The 21,347-nt window shown below is 54.9% G+C and overlaps 1 protein-coding gene across 2 annotated transcripts; it reads right to left on the bottom strand.

The window, feature by feature from the left end:
* Positions 1–351: 351 nt before the first annotated feature.
* LOC115660157 (C-factor-like) lies at positions 352–16,206 on the bottom strand. Of its 2 annotated transcripts, XM_030581196.1 has the most exons (6): positions 15,978–16,206; positions 9,318–9,369; positions 8,424–8,611; positions 2,536–2,694; positions 1,689–1,808; positions 352–583 (listed from the first exon to the last, which is right to left on the bottom strand). In XM_030581196.1, the coding sequence occupies exons 1-6, from the start codon at positions 16,122–16,124 to the stop codon at positions 470–472; spliced, it is 780 nt and encodes a 259-aa protein (XP_030437056.1). In that variant the 5' UTR covers positions 16,125–16,206; the 3' UTR covers positions 352–469. The 2 variants fall into 2 exon arrangements, with proteins under 2 accessions (XP_030437056.1, XP_030437058.1); XM_030581198.1 differs by lacking the exon at positions 2,536–2,694.
* Positions 16,207–21,347: the final 5,141 nt, after the last annotated feature.

Here is a 21,347-nt window from a genome sequence, read left to right on the forward strand (position 1 = left end):
CGTGGGACAAGGAGACCCCGTAACAACTCCTGGGTCCCTTCCAGACACTCTTGAAACCCAGCTGCAGTTGGCCTGAGAGAAGCCCTCCCACAGGATGTTCCCTGGGGATCTGAACAACCTGGTGTTCTTCGCATACCTGGCGGCTACCAAAGCCACCGCCTGCCTGCCCCCCCCGGCCAATGGCTTGCTCACCCTTCTCCATCCAGCAGCTGCTCAGCTCCTCCCACAGAGACCAGCTCTGGGCTTTGGCTGTGGTGGGAGGAATCAGTGAGAACCACCACATGGAGCCACCCCGCAACACTGCAGATCCACCCGTAGTGCAGCCTGTGGCTGTCATGCCAGGCCAGGCAGGGCTCAGACGCGGCTGTTTCATTGGAACAGTGGGTTTATTGAGGACACAGGAACGGCTGACAGCGCGGTCACTGGAACGGCCTGACCCAGGGCTCCTGTCGCGTGGCCAGGAGGCGTCTCACCAGGGAAGAACTTTCCCTTCCCAGCTCACGAAGGCCCCATTGTCCTTCTCAGAGAGCGTCGGGAGCACGTTCAGGATCCCTCGGACACTTGCATCCACTGTCACTGGGGCCTGCATGGGACAAAGGAGAGTGAGGGGGAGGAACTTGCGCTAGGGACAGCCAAGGACACCATGTGCCCAGGGGAAAGATCAGGATCAGCTCCAGGGCTGGGCCAGGGGAAGGGATCTAGATCCTTGCAACCAGACTGGAACTTGATGGGTCACAACTACAGGTGTTGGACTTGGGTCAGGTGGAGTCTGAAAACAACCTGACACACTCTGACTGAGGTCTGGGGTCTCTCATTATCTTCTTCTGCCATGGGATTGGCAAGGCGGTGGCTGCATTTCTGTGCTCCTGCTGGCCACCGCCACCTCACCGCGCTGTGCATGCTGTGGAGCGATTGTGCTGATTACTGGCAGCCCCTCTCGTCCAGCAGCACACATTGCACAGCTAGGCGGTGGTGGCTGGCCTGAGCAGGGCATGCAGCCACTGCCATGCTGACCCCACGGGCGTGAGGCAGCTGGAGATGGGGGGCTGGCATGGGGCGTGCAAAGGGGAAGCCCCCACCAGGCCGAGCCCCAAGGACAAGGTGGCAGAAGTGATATAGACAGAAGTTCAGAGGCAGTGTCAGGTTCAGACTGGATCTGGTTTCAAAACAACCTGACATTCTTGGATTGGTTCGGGTCTAGTTGGGCTTAAAATCTGGCCCAAACTATCAGATCTGGCCTGGTGCTGGTCCAGGCCGCTAGGTGCCCATAGGTGAGGCCAGGATCTCCCTGGGACCAGTCAAAACCATGAGAGGCCAACCCAGGTCACTGTCCCCTGATGCTGGGTGGGGAGCTGTGGCAGGATCCCCATGCAGATACCTGCAGACAGGTGCCCATGATGACCAGGTCCCACCTCCCCCAGCTCCCCATGGCAGCAGCTCTGCTGATGTTTGCTTTGCAATGCCAGGAGCCAGAGAAACCAAGGAAGTAGCACTAGGGGGGTCAATGCCCAGGACACAGTGCTGAATCCCCGGGAGGTGGGATCTGATGACAGGCTCATTGCGACTGTTTTCTTCCATACAGGTCAAAAGTGGAGGGGGTGACAAGTTACGGCGTAGCCATTCCCCCTACGATGAATATCTACCCATGACATGAGACTATGATCGGCCTCTTCCAGCGAGGCACGTACCTCGGGGGAGAGTGAAATCCCCATGTCAGTCTGCACCCAGCCAGGATGGACAGCGATGCTCAGGATCCCGTCTCCTTCATACCCCAAGGATTGACACTTGGTGAGCATGTTCAGAGCAGCCTGTGGGCAAGACATGATGAGCAAAGACAGCAGCGTGTGGGGAAGGGGAATGAGCCCTACAGGAAATGATCCCAGATCCTGAGGGCAGGGAAGGGAGAGACAGACAAGCGGGTGAGGACCCTGGTGTGAGTTGCAGTCTCTGATGCTCAATGGGGACAACAAGATGCTCTCAGGGGCATGGCCATGGGGAAGGGGATGTAGCTGCACTTCGATCAGCCACAGCTACTGCATAGCTTCAGGGGGGCTGTGACAGCTGAGTACAAGTTAGAGCAGTGCTGAGGCTGCTCTAGGTTATGCATGATCATTGAGTGGCAGAGGGAAGTGTAAATGTGGCATCGATTCTCCTTTGTTTTCCCCCAAAGGTTCACCAGGGGCAGAAGAGGATCTGCTCCCCTCCATTTAAACCTAGTGACGGTCTCTCAACTGGGTGTATTTGCCCCTAGGAAGGGCTATAATGAATAGCTCCAAAGTGGCCCTCCCCTGTCTGTGCCGAGACTGGCTAGTGTAGGGCTGAGGGGCCCCATGCGCCTCCCAGTGTGGGGATTTCCCTGAAGGGATACACACGATGGAAGGTTCCTCACTTAGGGGAACTCCGGGAGTTGACCTGAATTCCAGGCAGCTGAACAAGAGCTGGTCCCACCTGGCACAGCAGTGGAAGCTAGAAGGGCTAGGCAGGAGGGCAGGGAACATGGGGAAAGCGCTGAGTTACACTGAGCACGTCCTGTACCTTGCTGCAGCGATAGGAGATAGCTTGGCCTACATGCCAGATTAAGACATTCTGGATGGAGCCAGCCTCGCTGGACATGTTGACAATGGCCGCCTTGCTACAGCTCAGCCCTTTCTGGTTGCTTCCCTGGGCAGCCTTCTTCAGCAAGGGCAGGAACGCCTGGGCAATGGGGAGAAAAGAGCATCCCCAGGTCAGCTTAGGAGAAAGGAGCCCGGGTTGTGAGGTGGGGCACTGGAACAGAGAGGGCCAAGGGGCCATGGCCCTCCCACTTTTGAAAGTGGACAGGTCTGGCTCATCCACTTTTTGCCACGGACCCAGTCCCCTGCTCGTCCTCTTCTCCCTCAGGTCCTGCCCTCTGGCCCAACTGGAAGCTGGAGCCTGGCCGGGTAAGAGTGAACCGGGGAGTGATGGACCCTCCACCTGCCTGTAGGAGGGAGAGGCAAGAACTGCCACAGGTCTCTGTCCATACCCTGCAGCTCCTCACGCTCCTCCTGTGGCTGGGCCTAGCTGCAGCGTGTGCTCCTGCAGCGACCCTGCGGTCTGTCACCCCACCACTGGCACCCAGGAGTTCGAGGTATGTGTCCCCGCCTGTGAGTGCTGGGAATGGGGCTGCTGGAGGGGAGGAGAGGAGAATAAGGCCCACTGGGATGCGAGGAGGTGCTGGGAAGCAGAAAGACAGTCCCTCAGGGAGGTAGGGCTGTGCCCAGCTGAAACTGGGATGAAGACTGGATGACCGGAAAGTCCAGTTGGCAGCACAGTGGGGGCCCGGAGGGCTCCCTACTTGCCCTGCTTCTGCACAGCTGCCAGAAGTGGCTACCAGGTTCCTGCAACCCCTAGGCACCTGGGCAGCCAGGGAGACTCCATGAACTGTCCCCGCCCAAGTGCTAACTCCACAGCTCCCATTGGGCAGGAACCATGACCAATGGGAGCTGTGGGGTTGATGCCTGGGGACACCAAGCTTTACTGGGAAAAGGAGGCCCCAAGGTATCATTCAAACCATGACAAATAACACAGGTTACTGGAGACCTGCCAGTGCCAGTGTCTAATTTCCAGCCCAGAAGCCAGAGGGCCTGCACCAAAGTGGGGTGGTCCAGGAGCTGCCTGGCATGGACGCTCCACCTGGTGTTAAGGGCGAGGCGCTGGGCAGAGACGTTACAGGGGAGAGGTGCTCGATTATTGGCCCGATGTCCTTGGCAGCCAGCTGTAGCCAGGCAGAGAGCGGCTCTAACCCCACAGACTGCCGGGCAGGAGCCGAGCTGCACTGGACACAGAATGGTTCTACCCAGCCTTGCCAGTCCCTCCTTCATCGGCAGGTCTCCAGGGAGCCAGAGCAGCCTTGCCCGTAGCTCCCGCTCTCACTCCAGCCCCCTGGCTCTGCTGTAGTACTGAGCCCGGGCTCTGGTCTCCATACGCTTAGGGCTGCCCCGGTTCCCCTGCAGCAGCTGCCATCTCAGTTTGCCCTCTAGAGGCGTCTCTGGGCCCTCCCCTCCCATTTGCTGGCTCCCTGCAGCCCGCTTTGTCTCGCAGATGCTTTCAGCAGGAAGTCTGAAATCAGCTTCCTGACCACTTGGCTCTGCTGCCCTCTGGGTGCTGAACTGCCCTGATCTCACTCGCCACGGTCCTGGCACCGCCACAGCCCCGGCGTTGGGAGTCCAGCCTTTCCGCTCTGCTGGGCATAGGGGGATTAGCGCTTGCCCAGCTTTCAGGCTGGCTAAATGGTACAAACCCAGCCTGTGGAGGCCAGGCCAGGCCAGGCAGGTCCCAGGCACGGCTGTCGCATTAGAACAGTGGGTTTATTGAGGACACAGGAACGGCTGACGGCACAGTCAATGGAACGGCCTGACCCAGGGCTCCTGTCTCATGGCCAGGGGGCATCTCACCAGGGAAGAACTTTCCTTCCCAGCTCACAAAGGCCCCATTCTCCTTCTTGGAGAGTGTGGGGATCCCTCAGGCACTCGCATCCACCGTCAGTGGGGCCTGCACAGGGCAAAGGAGAGTGAGGGGAAGGAGCCTGGTGGGAGAGGAGAAAAGAGCACCCACAGGGTCAGCTTAGGAGAAAGGAACCTGTCAGAGGGTGACAGGTCCTCTAAGGGGAACTGGGCCCAGCCCCATCTCTGGCTGATCAGCTGCAGCTGCGGGGCAGAGATCAGACAGCTTGGAGATCCCCTGCAGGGGTGTAATCAGGAAGGCCAAAGCACAACTGCAGTTGCTGCTAGCAAGGGATGTGAAGGGTAACAGGAAGGGGTTCTACAGATATGTTAGCAACAAGAAGAAGGTCAGGGAAAGTGTGGGACCCTTAATGAATGAGGGAGGCAAGCTGAAGGATGTGGAAAAAGATGAAGTACTCAATGCTTCACAGGTGAGGTCAGCTCCCAGACTGCTGCACTGGGCAGCACAATATGGGGAGGAGGTGAGCAGCCCTCAGTGTTGAAAGAACAGGTAAAGGTCTGTTTAGAAAAGCTGGACGTGCACAAGTCCATGGGGATGGGTCTAATGCATCCGAGGGTGCTAAGGGAGTTGGCTGATGTGATTGCAGAGCCATTGGCTATTATCTCTGAAAATTCGTGGTGCTGGGGAGAGGTCCTGCAGAATTGGAAAATGGCAAATATAGTGTCCATCTTTAAAAAAGGGAAGAAGGAGAATCTGGGGAACTACAGTCTCTCCTCAGTCCCTGGAAAAATCAAGGAGCAGGTCCTCAAGGAACCCATTTTGAAGCTTTTGGAGGAGAGGAAGGTGATCAGGAATAGACAACATGGATTCACCAAGGGCAGGTCATGCCTAACCTACCTGATTGCCTTCTATGAGGAGATAACTGGCTCTGCGGATATAGGGAAAGTGGTGGACATGATGTACCTTGACTTTAGCAAAGCTTTTGATACAGTCTCCCACGGTATTATTGCCAGCAAGTTAAAAAAGTACGGATTTGGATTAATGGAATATAAGGTGGATAGAAAGCTGGCTAGATCGTCGGGCTCAATGGGTAGTGATCAATGGCTCCATGTCTAGTTGGCAGCCAGTATCAAGCAGAGTGCCCCAGGGGTTGGTCCCGGGCCTGGTTTTGTTCAATATCTTCATTAATGATCTGGATGATGGCATGGCTGGGGCACATGACTTATGAGAAAAGGCTGAGGGAACTGGGCTTATTTAGTCTGCAGAAGAGAAGAGTGAGGGGGGATTTGATAGCAGCCTTCAACTACTTGAAGGGGGGTTCCAAAAAGAATGGAGCTCAGCTGTTCTCAGTGGTGGCAAATGTCAGAACAAGGAGTAATGGTCTCAAGTTGCAGTGGAGGAGGTTTTGGTTGGATATTAGAAAAAACTATTTCATAATGAGGGTGGTGAAGCACTGGAATGAGTTATCTAGGGAGGTGGTGGAATCTCTTTCCTTAGAGGTTTTGAAGGTCAGGCTTGACAAAGCCCTGGCTAGGACATGATTTAGTTGGGGTTGGTCCTGCTTTGAGCAGGGGATGGGACTAGATGCCCTCCTGAGATCTCTTCCAACCCTAATATTCTGTGATTCTATGGTCCTCACAGGAGCCTTAGTGAGCGTGAGAGCCAGGAGGGGCCAGGCTCCGGCAGGGGAAAGCAGCCGGTTCATGTGTGACACAGGCTCAGTGCAGTGCTGCTGGGTGCAGGCTGGGAAGGAGAAGAGAGCACAGAGGGTCGGCTGGAGGCCCAGGCACATGAGCTGTGGACAGGAGTCCTGTAGGGGTAGCCAGGTCCCTGCAGCAGACCCTGGGCTGGGGAAAAGGCCACAAGTGAGAAGCTGAACTTGTGTTAAATGGTTTGATTTGGAAGGGAAGGGAATGGAGCACAAGGACCTCAGAGCAGCCAGTCCTGGCCATTCTGCCTCATGGACCCAAATGTGACATACACCCCCGGCTTTCATACCTCTACACCCCTTATGACAGCCAAGGAGAGTCAGTGCTGGGGGAACACCATTGCCGAGTCTCCTCTCACCCCGTTCCAGCCAAGGGCCGGCTAGACCAGCTGCCACTTCGGCTACGCAAACCCTGCCTAATACATTGACTCTAACAGCCCCGTCAGCTGGGCCTCTCCAGCCTGACAGCCCAGGCGTCCCTGCCTCACACTGCCCTGTGCTCCGGACACGGGTTCCTTTCTTCCCCTGCCTTTCACCCATGGAACTGAGGACGAGCTCCCAAGGGGCCGGAAGCAGAGTCCCAAGACCTGCCCCTGCAGCTGAGACAGGTTCTTGGCTCGCCCTGGCCATCCCCAGTCCCAGTCAGCTGCCACTGCTGGGGAGCGATAGAGAAAGCAGCTGGTGCCCTCGCACAGCTGCAGCTCAGCACACACTGCACTCACTTCACAGCAAAGTTAGCCTGTCCTGTGAATCACACCTAAGGGAGGCTGGGCTGCTGCTGGGAAGGAAAAGGTAGAGGGAGAAGGGACCAGAGATGCTGAGGCACATGAGACCAGGCGTGGCATGTTTGTAGAAATTTTTGCTGTACCCAGAAACTGCCCCTGCCCAAACTCTGCCCCCCCAAACTCCCCTCTCAACCTGCCCAAGGCTCTGGGAGAGAGTTCGGGTGAGGGAGGAGGTCAGGGGTGCAGGCCCTAGGCTGGGGCAGGGGATTGAGGTGCAGGCTCTGGGAGGGAGTTTGGGGATGGGAGGAGTGCAGAGGGATGGGGTGCAGGCGTGAAGGCTGTGGCTGCAGATGAGGGGTTTGGGGCGTGGGAGGGGCTCAGACTAAGAGGAGGAGTGTGGGGGATGAGGGCTCTGGCTGGGACTGAGTATAAGGTGTTTGGGGTGTGGGAGGGGCTCAGGGTTTGGAAGATAGTTGAGGATGAGGTGGGAGTGAAAGCTCTGGCTGGGGTGTGGGCTCTGGAGAGGGGCAGAGCTGGGGATGAGTTTGGGATGCAGGCAGGCTGCTCCTGGACAGGGGCCAGAGAGGAGGACTCCCCCAGCCCTTTCCCTGCCAGCAGCAGCAGGCTCTGAGGGAGAAGCCCCCCTTTCCTGCCCTCCCCCAGGAGCACACAGTCACTGTAGCCTCACTGGGGGTGAGGGATGGGGCTGCCTCCTTGCATGGGGAAGGAGCGGTGATTGCAGGCGGGCAGGGGGGGCTGTGCTGGTGGAGGGTCCTGCCTGAAAGGGGAAGGGTCTGAGGAGGAAGGGCTGGCTCAGAGTCAGTCTGCCCTGGCAGTGGACATGGCGGCGCTAGGACCCTGCCACAGCAGTTGCTGCAGGGAGGCCAGATGCAGCTGCAGGGGGAAGAGACAATCAGTGATGTTCTGCTCAGGGCCGGAAAGGGTGTCGGGGGCAGCAAGTCGGGGCCGTGGGACACTTGGGGGAGACATGGGGGGGCCACAGGTGTGGGGGGACACCCGGCCCCACATATTGCTGGAGCTGGGCCCCTGGCTCTGAATATTGCTGGGGCCCGGGCACCACATGGGTATGGAACTCGCTGCCTATGCCTGAGACTGAAGCTAACCAGCGAGAGATGCAGTTTGCACAGGAGGGGCCCTTCCCCCGAAAACCCCCTCTCCATCATGCTGGCTAACGATTCCACTGGGGACTATTTGTCACAGAGAAAGGATACACTGGAAACCATCACCACCTCATCCCGCGGGAGCCTGAATTTCTGCTGGAAAAGTTCCCTGGGCCCCTGAGTGAGACAGGCTCCTGGGGGGGGCCCAGTGTGGCCGTTCTTATAATATGCCTGGGTCTGTGCATCGCATCGCTCTTCACCTGGCTCTCTCGGGAGCGTCACAGCACCTAGGCCGCTTGTGGATCTGGGACTCTGGGCCCATTTCTCAGGTGGGATGGGCCCTGCCCCCACCCCAGAGCCCTGCCCGGATTGGCTCATTGATCCCGTAACCAGATCCCGTAACCCCAGTGCAGCTGGCAACCTGCCTTCTGTCAGGGCCCTTACCTGGCTCACCAGCATGGGCCCCGTCACGTTGGTTGTGTACACCAGGGACATGTCCTCCGGTGTCTCAGACTCTAGTGTGTTCAGCTTTAACACCGCAGCGTTGTTTATCAACAGATTGAGCCCCGAGCCTTTCAGATGCTCCTCAACTCTAGTTGCTGCCGCCTTGATGCTGGCTGGGTCTGTAGCTTCTATAGAGACAGAGCAGGGGGTTCAGATGCATGATTCCTCCTCCCTCATGTCACCCCATAGCACACCCCACTCCCAGGCACCAAGGGACTTCTTCCTGCCGGAATGAGAGGTAGGAGAGGCGGTGGAAGTCGAGGGGGGGAAGTTGCTGCTGGGTCAAGAGAAGTGGAGTTGTACTGGGGCAACAATAGGAAAGGATAATGATAATAAATAATAATAATTAGTTATTTGGACAATCTTAGTAGGAGATTTTAAAAAACCTCAATTTATTGTAATTAGTGAATACTTCAGATGTGTGTAGTTGATCTACATTAGATAAAGAACTGCAATGATCTAAAACTATTTTTGAATGCATTGTAGGTGAGAGAACTGATCAGCTGGATGTGTGAAGCTCCATCCCAGAGGTGGGACTGCAAGACAGAGCTGCCCTGGTGTGATTGTCACAGGAGGGACCTGGCACGTGGTGGCCCTGAGTCTTTCCCAGCCCACCCAGGTCTATCCGACCTCTGTAGGGCTCCCCACTCACACCCACCTTCTCTGGGGCTGCCTAAGGAGTCAGTGGGCTGTGAGTGATTATTGACTCTGGTCTTGTTCTCCCCACTGAGATCTGGAGGGCAGGGAACGAGGCTATGGAGGGGGACAGGGAATGGGGAACAACATAATCCAGGGAAGGGAACCTCAACTCTGGGTCCAGAGCAGGGCACCCACCTAGCGCAACGATCACCAGGTTTGGATGCCTGGACACCAAGTTCTTCAATTGCTGGAAAAGAATAAAGTCAGTGATTATTGAGGGAGCCGCCACCCCTGGGGATGGCCAGGCTGGGCTGAGTCCAGCTCCCTGCTGCTACCTGGGGCCAAGTCAGTATCTTATTGTGTTGACTCTGCAAAGCCCCCACGTGCAGCACCCAGCTCTGGCTTTCCGGGTCGGTAGGAGGCGTCTGTCTGTCTCCTGAGCATTTAAAACGCCATCATCTAACTCAGTGCGTCAAGTCAGGGACACAAACCACTTCCCTGTCACTAACACACCTGTGCTCTCTGCCCTCTCCCTGCGTGCGCTCTGGGAGTGTGTGACGCCAGGGGCTGGACAGGGCACAGCGACTGCAAGGAGCAGCTGGGACATTGTGAATGAGGACCCTGGAGAGGAGCAGGGCACTGGAGGGCAGGAAGCAGGTTTAGGAATTTTATGGGGATGGGGCGCAGGAGTGAGGCTGAGTGGTTCAGAAGACAGGGATGGCACTGGGGGCAGCTCCCCTAAGATGGGGCAGTTGTGGGGAAGAGGAGTCCTCGCTCAGGAGCCAGGGGAAGGGAGTGTGGCAGTTTTACCAGCTCTCGTGAACTGGTTGTGAGTGAGGGTTTCGGCGATGACACAAGAAGGAACTCTGGTTCTGCAGTTTCCCAGGGTGGGCATGTGGGCAAGAGCCTCGGGGCTGAGGACACAGAGCAGCCCTGCCTCTATGTAAGTGTAAGCAGAGTCAGGATGAGCTCTACCCTGACATCTGGTGGTGAATTATGGGAAGTGTGGAAAGAATTTCAGGAATTGTGAAGTCTCAGATATTTGCGTGGGCACGCCCAGCATAGCCCAAGGCAGACTGGGATGGTTATTTTGACAGCTCTGGGATCCCCAATTTCTTTGTTATTGGGGCAGGATAAATAAAGTGCTGCCACCTGATTATGTGAATGAGGAACTAGAAGACTGCTTTATGTCAGAGATGTCTCAAAATAAATTAAGTGACACTTGCTAGACAAGGGACATGGGTTTTAAAACCCAGTGAATTGAGAGAGATTGGGGGTTGGTGTGTGTGCTGGTATGGGCCCCTTTTGAGGGCCTGCAACACCAATTGCACATCCTCCTCTCTCCACTGTAAAAGAGTAGAGCTAATTTTGGTTCCAACAGGAGTCCATCTAGAGACTGCTGAGCTGAATTCAGCTTGGGCTAATGGTGCACCAGTACCAGGGCTCCCCTACTAAGAGCTGAAATCACTGAGTGCTGTGTTAACCAATGGAGGGCCTGAAGACCTATCATTAAGCGGCTGGCAGAGCAGAGCAGTTTGCAGCATGTTGGAGCAGCCCATGGAGCAGTGAGCAGAGTGAAGTGGTTTGCACAGACAGCTGGAGGAGCGGCACAGCTGGTGTAGTGGAGCTGGTCATGGTGAAGGCTGCAGCAGAACTCCACGGAGAGGCAGAGCAGTTGGCCCTGGCCCATGTAAGGTGCCCCTTAACATCCTGTGTGGACTCCCCCCCCCATTTCCACCCAGGCTGGGGGTGTAAAACACTGCAGATAAACTTTTGAATTCTGGGGTGGCACTGACCAGAGACTTTCGGGTTGTTGGACTTTGGGGTGATTGGGCTTAAGACCCTAAGGGGGAAAGGACATTGCCCTAAGTACTTGGAGATGGGTTTTTGCTTATGGTTTGTGTTATAATCCTGTTTGTGGTGTTTCTCCAATGGGATGCCGCGTTGTTTCCTTCCTTTATTAAAAGGATTTTGCTACACTCAGACTCCGTGCTTGCGAGAGAGGAAGTATTGCCTCCTAGAGGCTGTGACGAACTGGGAAAGTTCTTTATGTTTGCTCTGAATACTGTGTTGGTGCCTCAGTGTCCCCATGGCAGTTCTTAAGTATCTGGCAGAGCAAAGGGCCAGTGCACCTAAATGCCTGACACTCTGTCTCCTAGCAACTGATGGCCTGGGCCCCTCCCCTGCAAAGGTGCCAGCTGAAGGTGTTGGAGACAAAGGGATCAGGTGACCTCCTGGCCCGGGAAAGGGGCTGAGCAGAGAGAAGGGGCTGGGAGGGGTTGTTAGTCTGGAGCTGGCTGGGGTCAAGGGTGGAGGGCAGACCTGGGGGTCTGGCTCACTGCCCCCCAGAATGGACCCAGCCGAGGGGTCCGGTTCGCTGTATCTACAAGCTCTGTTTTAGACCCTGTTCCTGTCATCGAATAAACCTCTGTTTTACTGGCTGGCTGAGAGTCACGTCTGACTGCAAAGTGGGGGTGCAGAACCAGGTGGCTTCCCCAGGACCCCGCTGGGGTGGACTTGCTGTGGGAAGCACACGGAGGGGCAGAGGATGCTGAATGCTCCAAGGAGAGACCCAGGAGGTGAAGCCGTGTGAGCTTCTTGCCCTGAATAAGTCTGCTCCAAGGGAGAGGAGGCTCCCCAAAGTCCTGACTGGCTTGGTGGGGAGCAGTTCCAGAGCATCGCCCGGTGACTCCGTGACAACTGGTGGCAGCGGCGGGACGTACTGCACCCCGTGAATGGCGCTGCTTGCAGTAAGTGACTGGGGAGCAGTAAAACAAAGGAGGGATAATGAGGACCAGGCGTGCTGAAGGCTCAGAGAGGGACGGTTTCAGGGGGCAGTTAACCTCTGGGAGTGTGTGACCAGCGAGAAGGATTGTTGGAGTAACGGGGTCCCCCTGAGGACTGCAGCGAGCAGTCTCAGGGGCGGAGGAGCTTACCGCTCGACCCTGGGAGAGAGAAGGATTTTTGCAGTAGCAGGGTTCCCCTGGGGATTGCAGGAGCAGTCCCAAGGGCGGAGGAGTCTGCAGCTCGACCCTGGCAAAGAGGTGGTGACCACGAGAAGGGTTGGCACACCAGGGGTACTTCCTGGAAACCATGGGGGAGCCAAGAGCACACAGGCCTGTGAGTCCAGAGCCACTTGGGAACGGTGAAGTGATGGTCTATCACCATCTCCTTAAGAAGGACATTGTGATCCTGTGCACAAAGAGAGGGTTACACGTGGGGAAATTCACCAAGGCACAGTTAATCGTGCAGTTGAAGGAGGAGGACCGCTCTGAGGAGCAGATTCCTGGCCCAGATGGGGCTACGAGAGGATCTGAGAGCAGCTGGAGCATCAGCCAGGCATCCCCAGGAGTCTGGTCCCCAATCAGACGAGGGTCTTCACGATTGGGCTCCCTATCAGGAGATTGGAGACGGATGGGATGGGAGCAGAGCCCGAGGAAAAGCTGCATGAGAAGCAGCAGCAGTGTGGACTGGTGATGGTGGAGCAGAGAGACATAGGGGGCTGCCCAGGGGTCAGTGGGGAAACACGCCTGCGGGGGCGAGACCCTGGGACAGAGAGAACTGTGGTGGTGCAGCCCCAGATGCTGAGGGACTGTGGAACCTGGGTGAAGTTCCCTGGGGTGAAGCCCCTCGCCCTGCCTATGGCCCAGATCCCTGTGCAGACCCAGGAGGGGTCGGGCTGGGTGGTAGTTGGGGTTCTCCAGGATATCAGCTGGGAGGTTGGGGGGTGACTGTCTCCCCATGGGACAGGATCCAGGCCCCGCTCCTGTAACGGCCGAGGGTTTGAATTCAAATCCAGGGAACCAATTGGCTGGGATGGAAATGGTCAGTGAAAATGCAAATAACCTGGCTGGCAGGGGGGAGGGGCTGCTGGGCTCAGGTTACCTGCCTACCTATAACCAGCCCCCTGGGGCTGAGTGGGAGGGGGAGATGCTCCCCCGCCCTCCTGCACACCGGAGAGGGGGCTCACACTGGCTCTGATGCTGTGACCAGAGCAGAGAGCTCGCTGCCTGGCCCCACTGGGACAGCAAGGGCAGCGCTGAGCACGGGGGGAGCTGAGACCCCAGCTGAGTGCGGGGACACCCAGGCAGGGCAGGTCACCTGCCAAACAGGTTTGCCTGGTCCAGACGTGCTGCTGGGAAGTGATTACACAGCAGGGAGGGAGCTACCAGGGACAAGGCTCAGTGGGGCTGTGACCCCAGGTCCAGCCAGCGAGAGGGAGCAGGTCCCACTCCCTGCCCCAGCAGCTGAATCCCAGACCGAGCTGCAGAGGGATCCCTCCTTGGAGAAGCTGAGGGAACTTGCTGGCTACAGCGCTGCAAACCCCCTTGGGGAAGGCTGCAGGGACAAAGTCCTGCGGGAGGAGGGATTCCTGTACCGGGAATGGGATCCCCAAGGGGAAGTAGAACTGGGGGGAATCGGGAGGCAGCTGGTGGTACCCCAGGAATCCACAGGGCTCTTCCCATTTGAGCTGCTGGATGGGAGGAGAGTGAGGGGACCCCTGGACCTGAAGGGGGAGGATTGGATGGAGAAGGGGGAAGACCCCCTGGGGGATCTCTTCCCTGAGGTGGGAGCCAATCTCCCCATCAGGTGTTCCCCGTTCAGAATCACTGGGAAAGCAGCCAGAACCTGGAGAGAGAGGTCAAGGACATGCTGGCTTTAGATGGGATCCAGCCATTTTACAGCCCATGGGCCTCACCCGTGGGGCTGATCCCCAAGCGAGACAGGATGATCTGGTTTTATGGGGGCTATCAGAAGCTTAAAGCCATCACAGTGTCCGATGCCGACCCCATGCCTAGGCCTGGAGAGATTCTAGACAAGCAGAGGGGGATGGAGAACTTGGCCCTGGCAGACACTGATAACATGTGCATCTTTAGCCAGACCTGGGAGGAACAGGTGTCCCAGGTGAAGAGGGGGCTGGGCTGCCTCAAGGAAGTGGGACTGACAGTAAAAGCTGGAAAGTGTAAGGTGGGGACGGCAGAGGTGTTGTGTCTGGGCAACAAAGTGGGAAGTGGCTGCCAAAGCCCAGAGCTGGCCAAGGCCAAGATGAGGGCTCTTAACCAAGACAGCACGAATTGCAGCCCAGAGGGCTGGGGAAAGACACAATCCCAGCTTGAACCCCAGGGTTACTGGGGTGGCAAAGGGTGTGGGCTGCATAAACCTTCCCACATGCGGCCTGCAAGTGCCATCAAGCACACCTGACCTAAGGGAGGGCGTGAGACTGGACTGTCCTGGTGTAACTCACACGGAGGAATGGGAGAGATGCTGGGGCATCCATAGGAACCTTGGTGGGTTCGAACTTCTCCAGGTCACTGGCTGGAGTGACCTCGCTCAGTTCGGTCTCGAAGGGGGGAGAGATGTGACGAACTGGGAAAGTTCTTTATGTTTGCTCTGAATACTGTGTTGGTGCCTCAGTGTCCCCATAGCAGTTCTTAAGTATCTGGCAGAGCAAAGGGCCAGTGCACCTAAATGCCTGACACTCTGTCTCCTAGCAACTGATGGCCTGGGCCCCTGCCCTGCAAAGGTGCCAGATGAAGGTGTTGGAGACAAAGGGATCAGGTGACCTCCTGGCCCGGGAAAGGGGCTGAGGAGAGAGGAGGGGCTGGGAGGGGCTGTTAGTCTGGAGCTGGCTGGGGTCAAGGGTGGAGGGCAGACCTAGGGGTCTGGCTCACTGCACCCCAGAATGGACCCAGCCGAGGGGTCCGGTTCGCGGTACCTACAAGCTCTGTTTTAGATCCTGTTCCTGTCATCGAATAAACCTCTGTGTTACTGGCTGGCTGAGAGTCACGTCTGACTGCAAAGTGGGGGTGCAGGACCCGGTGGCTTCCCCAGGACCCCGCTGGGGTGGGCTCGCCGTGGGAAGAGCACGGAGGGGCAGAAGATACTGAATGCTCCAAGGAGAGACCCAGGAGGTGAAGCCATGGGAGCTTCTTGCCCTGAACAAGTCTGCTCCAAGGGAGAGGAGGCTCCCCAAAGTCCTGACTGGCTTGGTGGGGAGCAGTTCCAGAGCATCGCCCGGGGACTCCGTGACAGAGGCGCCCAGGGGGGTGTGGTATGTAAGTGTCCCAGGTCTCTGGGTGGGGGCTCGAGCCGGTTATGCATTTTGTTATTGAAACAGAACCCCTGGATACTGAACCCGGCCCTTGTTGCTGCCAACTCAGAGGGCAGAAGGGTTACATAAGCATGGCCCTAGAGCAGACAGAGGGTCTGGAGCAGTGGCAGACAAGGGAGGGGGGAGTCAGGGAAGTGGTGCCGTGGAGGCTGAGCAGAGAAGTGCTGCTGCTGGGTCAGACAGCCATAGGAAATGGATGGCCGTTCCCCTGTGTGAGGGGGAAAGAGGCTGAAGAGGGGGAGTGGAGGTACCATGGGAGCAGCCAGGGACTGCCATGCATTTTGTGCACATTAAAGATTGACATTTCCACCTGAAATGATCCACGCACACATTGACAGAGGACTAGAGGGGAGTTACAAAGTCACAGGACAGACTGAAAAACTGATTTTCTAAAAAGTACCATGATTTTGGGGGTCGGACGCATGATTGTGTCTCTCCTGAGGCTGGCAGTACTGGGTATGTTTCCACCGCAATCACAACGTGTAGAAGCTGTACAAGCCGGCCAGGAGCCCCTGGGGAATTACTCAAGGGCTAGCCTGTGCTACTGCATCCTCACTGCTCCGGGACTGGAGCTACCTCTGTGAAAGCTAGCTCGGGTGTAGCTACAACCCTCAGCCTGGAGCCGTGTCTGCTGTCGCCTCCTCCCCTGGCAAGTTGCTCTCGGAGCTGAAGGCTTCTTCAGATTCCCCCCCCTCCCCACCACCAGGTACAGCTAACTCCCTCTCACCTCTCCCTGTTCTCACCTGCGCTCGCTCTCCCTCCGGGTCCCGGCAGGTCGCAAACACCCACTCGGGTGGGTTTGGTTTCTCCAGAAACTGCTTGACGAGCTCCAGGCCGATTCCCCGATTGGCCCCAGTCACCAGAACGCTGCGGACATTAAAGCCAGCCATGGTCCTCGCCTGCCTGTGCCCCAGCTGGCAGGGCCTGTGCTCAGCGAGAGCTGGGCTAGTTCTGGCCCCCACGTCCCCTGCACCTGGGTTTTATAAAGCTAGGGCTTGGGAATGAGCTCTCTGCTGCCATCTAATGGAATGAGACAGATCTTATTTGTGTATTTGTTACCCATCACAGAATCATAGAATATCAGGGTTGGAAGGGACCTCAGGAGGTGTCTAGTCCCACCCCATGCTCAAAGCAGGACCAACCCCAACTAAATCATCCCAGCCAGGGCTTTGTCAAGCCAGGCCTTAAAATCTTCTGTGGATGGAGATTCCACCACCTCCCTAGATAACCCATTCCAGTGATTCACCACCCTCCTAGTGAAATAGTGTTTCCTAATATCCAACCTAAACCTCCCTCACTGCAACTTGAGACCATTACTCCTTGTTCTGTCATCTGCCACCACTGAGAACAGCCAAGCTCCATCCTCTCTGGAACCCCCCTTCGGGTAGTTGAAGGCTGCTATCAAACCCCCCTCACTCTTCTCTTCTGCAGACTAAAGAAGCCCAGTTTCCTCAGCCTCTCCTCATAAGTCATATGCCTTAGCCCCCTCATTATTTTCCTTGCCCTCTGCTGGACGCTCGCCAATTTGTCCACATCCCTTCTGTAGTGAGGGGACCAAACCTGGACACAGTACTCCAGGTGTGGCCTCACCAGTGTCAAATAGAGGGGAATAATCACTTCCCTCTATCTGCAGGCAATGCTCCTATTAATATACCCCAATATGCTGTTGGCCTTCTGGGCAACAAGGTCACACCTTTTTCCAATCATCCAGGACCTCCCCCGATCGCCACACATTTTCAAAGATAGTGCCCAATGGCTCTGCAATCACGTCAGCCAACTCTCTCAGCACACTTGGATGCATGATATCTGGACCCATGGACTTGTGCACGGCCAACTTTTCTAAATAGTTCTTAACCTGTTCTTTCAACACTGAGGACTGCTCACCTTCTCCCCATGCTGTGCTGCCCACTGCAGTAGTCTGGGAGCTGACCTTGTTTGTGAGGACAGAGGCAAAAAAAGCATTGAGTACGTTAGCTTTTTCCACAGCATCTGTCACTAGGTTGCCTCCCCCATTCAGTAAGGGTCTCAGGGTGAACAGTTTGGTTGTTTTGGTTACTAGTTATTGAAGATTTGGGAGCAGGGTCTTTGAAGGGTTGGTCTCATTGTGTGAAAGGGCAGAACAACTGTACTCAGCACGCCCTGAGTAAGGAGTCACCACAACCATGATCTATTTTCCACAGCTGGGCAGTGGTGTTGGAAACAAAACAGGGAGAAACTGGGTGGGGGAATGGCATGTGCTTGGAAATAAGGATTTTGCTCTAGAAATCTATGTGATGTTTAATAGTCTCTACAAAGTGACGATAAGACTGTGTGAGCTGGGAAGGGTGAACTCTGGTAAGGACGCAGATCTGTGGTTGTGGAGGCAATGACAAGTGGCCAGGTGCCTGTACCCAGCCCTGCTAGAGCTGTAGTACATCGAACACTGTGGCAAGAGGCAAGGTAGCATTATTCGAAAGGCGTCTCTTCCACTGTCCAAGGTAGCGCCTCTCCTGAGGGACTGGAGACAGACCTGCCTGAGTACGCACCCATGCTTGGGAATTTCACTAACTACTAATAACAAACCATGAGTGGGGTATAGATGGGACAAAGGGGATATTTGTCCACTGGCCATTAACACAAGCTGGTGAGGAAATTGAGACTAAAGTCTACTGACCAAGATACTGGGGAGGTCAGTATTTTACTTACAATTCATCTAAGGACACGGTTGATTTATTGTTGTCATGTTTTCCCAGCTGAATGCTCTGTTCCTTTGTCTTATGTCCAGACTCAGTGCCTGCAAGAAGGTGAGTATTGCCTGTAAGAGGACTGTTGTATTAATTCTGATGGAATATGTAGGCCCAAAGAGTCAAAGGTGTTAACATGACCCTGTTATGTTCAACATTAAACAGTTGTAAATAAGGTTCAGTGTTTGGTACCTAGAGACCTTAGCCAGCGTAATACCATGACAAACACCATTAAAAATCCTTTAAAACCCTTATCAGAGACAGAAAAGGAGGAAAAAACAGTTCTAGCATTTGAATTGTAAAATATTAAGATCAGCTTTTATTTTAACAACATTCCTTGTTCTCTTTCCCTTTGGCTGGAGAGAGTTTTTAGAAAGAACCCCTTTCCCCCGTATTTGACAGTTGTATAGATGGTGTCACGCTGCCTGGAGTGGCTCACAGTTGTGAGTGCCAATCTCAGGTCACGCTGTCAGAAAAAAAGGCAGACACTCCAAATTGGTGATTTCACCAAGCTAGTAACAAATATGCATTCCAGGATCACTCTACCAGTCTTACCATGGAGTCACCGACAGTCCCCTTAGACTCCAGCCTACCTTGCCACCCAGACAAACGGAACATTTTAGGTTTAAATAATCTTTTGTCACAATCACACCACATCAGGTTTCTCCCAGTCCCAACAGATGTTGACCTGAATTTTATGGGCTAGTTGTTATGGCTCGTCACTAATCACCTCCGACCAGAAGATCTATAGGTTCTTGCCCAATTCAGACTACAGGATCCAAGAACTCAGAGAGTTCTATTTCGGGGGGAGGACTCTCAGGGTGCTCAGCAAAAACACTTACACTGAGGACAATACCAAATTGATAAAAGCTTTACTGAAAGTAACACAGGAATAATAAATGCTATGAAACTTATGACTTCAAAACAGGAAAGGAATTCCAGAGCTCCTGGTGGTCACATTCCTATTATAAGTACCTTAAGCTAACATACTCACACTCTTCCTTGAGGACCTGGTAATAGGAGGTGAAGGACTAGCCTCACTCCTGGCATGCCCGATAACACCATGGTTCTGGCTTCCCCAATGGCTAGGAATGCTGAGTGGTTCTACTGTACTGCACAAGCTCAGCTGATAACGTGATGGACGGTGGAATGATAGGTAGATAGAGGATAGTCGATAGAAGATAGAAGAACAAAGAAAAGAAAAAAAAGCCCCCTAAGATATCCTTACATAGTGTCAGGAGCCTATAAACTATCACGCAATACAGGCCCAACCTACTAGACCCAAATCTTATTTCCGTACCCTAAGAAATGTATGGGTACTCTTCTCCTATAGGTTAGTGGATTATGACTCTTACTCTCCACATATTAATAAGGATTATCTCACTCCAAAAGCTGCCAGCCTAGGCTCTCTTGGCGATTTCCAGGTTATGGTGTACCCTGTGGTTACCAACCGGTTGCAGATGCCAGATAAACCTATTCAGGGTTGTGTGTAGTTCCTCCCTTCAGTTCCCCAAAATTCAGGGACCATTTCTATCTTTACTAAAGGTTGTTAGCTTTTGTGCTGACTTACTCTTAACTCATCATACTTTTAGCTATATAGCTGATCTTGCTGGATACAGGCCAGTAGGCTTCTTGCATTTTAGCAAAACTTATTTTATATATAATTATTAGGAAACACATATCATATGCCTCAACATACCCTAATTTCATAGGAATTAATACTGATAAAATATAAGAATCATATATGAAATGGATTAATTCCGAAAGAGAAACATTATTTGATACGTTTGGGTGGATCAGTAATATATAATAGCTAGCAAAGTAATCCTATGGGTTACAAATCCCTTCTTTGATGGGGTGATTACTAAAGAATCCCATCACACTGACAAAGGGACAGACAGTTCATGTGTGGGAATAGGTGCTATTTCTTGATATATCTCTATCATGGGCATAATAGAGGCATATTCAGTTGGTTGTACCAGAGGTGTTTCCCTTTGTCATTTTTGAGTTTACACTGCATACATCCTAAAGTGATTAAAACAATTCCGGTTGCAACATCATCTCTAATAATCCATCTCTTCAATCCAATTTCCTCCTAGGAAGAATCTACTTCTTGGCCTTCCTGTAGCGGGCTGCTTACCCCGCTCCTGCCCAGAAGGGCTTAAAACAGCCCTAGGAGAGGGCTGTGGCAGGGAAAGCAGCTACTAGGCTGAATGGGGAAGCAGGGGCGGCTGGGCCACACCCCAGTGAGGCTGGGAGCCAGAAGCTCAGCAGTCTCTCTCTGTGTTCGGGGAGAGAAGGATCTGGCTGCAGGGAGGTTAAGCTGGTATCTGGCGCGGAGCAGGGCTGGGGAAAGGCCAAAGGAGCCGCGGAGCTCTGGCCTAGGAAAGCCCCAGGCTGCAGGCCTGGTAAGGCCTATTAGGTACTGGGTTATAGGGGCAGCCCACGGGTAGCCAGAGGCAGCAAGTCTGACCCCCTTTGCCTGTGATGAGCGGCTTATACTGCAGTCTGCCCCAATGAACGGGGGCCAGATGATGCCTGGGCAGTAGCCAAGACTGAGGTGAAGTGGGGATAGTGGGTGAGGGTTCCCCTGGGGAGGGGAGACCCAGAACTGTGGGGGTACTGCCAGGGGGCAGCACCCAGTTAAAGGGGCACTGGGGTCCTGGGAGGGACATGGGGGCCAAGCGGCAGCAGGACACCGACCGGCAGAGCGTGCTCTGGAGGCTGGATGAGCTAATTCCCACAGAGGACTAGCAGAAGGTGCCACCAGGTGAGTGTGTTCCCGTTTACACTTCCCCATCTAATAACTGGACAATAGCTTGTTCTGCCGTATCCATGTCATTTGTAATTTGGATAAGGTGGGTTTCCTTTCGGGATACCAATTGTTTTAATTGTAGGCCCAGAGGGGGAATATGTACTAAAAACAGGGGTGAAAGTGAGTTGGTAATGTGTACCGGTAAGAACCCGCACCGGCCCATTCCCAGCCCTTTGCCACGGCAGCACTTTAATGTTGCTACACAACACCCCGCTGTTGGCGAGGGGGGCGCAGCAACGTTAAAGCACTGCCACAGCAAAAGACACTGCAGCACTTTAACGTCCGTGCCCCTTTTGCTCCCACCCCAGCTGCTGATGGGTGGGGGCAACGGGAGCAGCTGCCCTGGGGCCCCCCATTTAAAAGGGCCCGGGGATCCAGACACCACTGCCGCCACTACTCTGGGCCCTTTAAATCAACACGTGGCGCAGGCCAGGTGGCACAGAAGGGCTGGCTGGGGGATGCTGATTCCCAGCCCCGCCCCTTCTGCCCAAGCTCCCTTCCAGCTGCCTCCCCATACTGGTAAGTGTCCTCAGTTACTTTCACCCCTGGGTGGAATACCAAGTATTGGGAATCCT

Source organism: Gopherus evgoodei, chromosome 12 (genome assembly GCF_007399415.2).
Source record: "Gopherus evgoodei ecotype Sinaloan lineage chromosome 12, rGopEvg1_v1.p, whole genome shotgun sequence".
In the NCBI taxonomy this organism is placed as follows: Eukaryota; Metazoa; Chordata; order Testudines; family Testudinidae; genus Gopherus; species Gopherus evgoodei.

Coding starts and splice junctions, on each gene's coding strand:
- LOC115660157 (XM_030581196.1), bottom strand. CDS start 16,124: ATGGCTGGCTTTAATGTCCGCAGCGTTCTGGTGACTGGGGCCAATCGG. Junction 9,370..15,977: donor CGGAGGGAGAGCGAGCGCAG/GTGAGAACAGGG, acceptor ATTCTTTTCCAG/CAATTGAAGAACTTGGTGTC. Junction 584..1,688: donor GGATTTCACTCTCCCCCGAG/GTACGTGCCTCG, acceptor TGTCCCATGCAG/GCCCCAGTGACAGTGGATGC.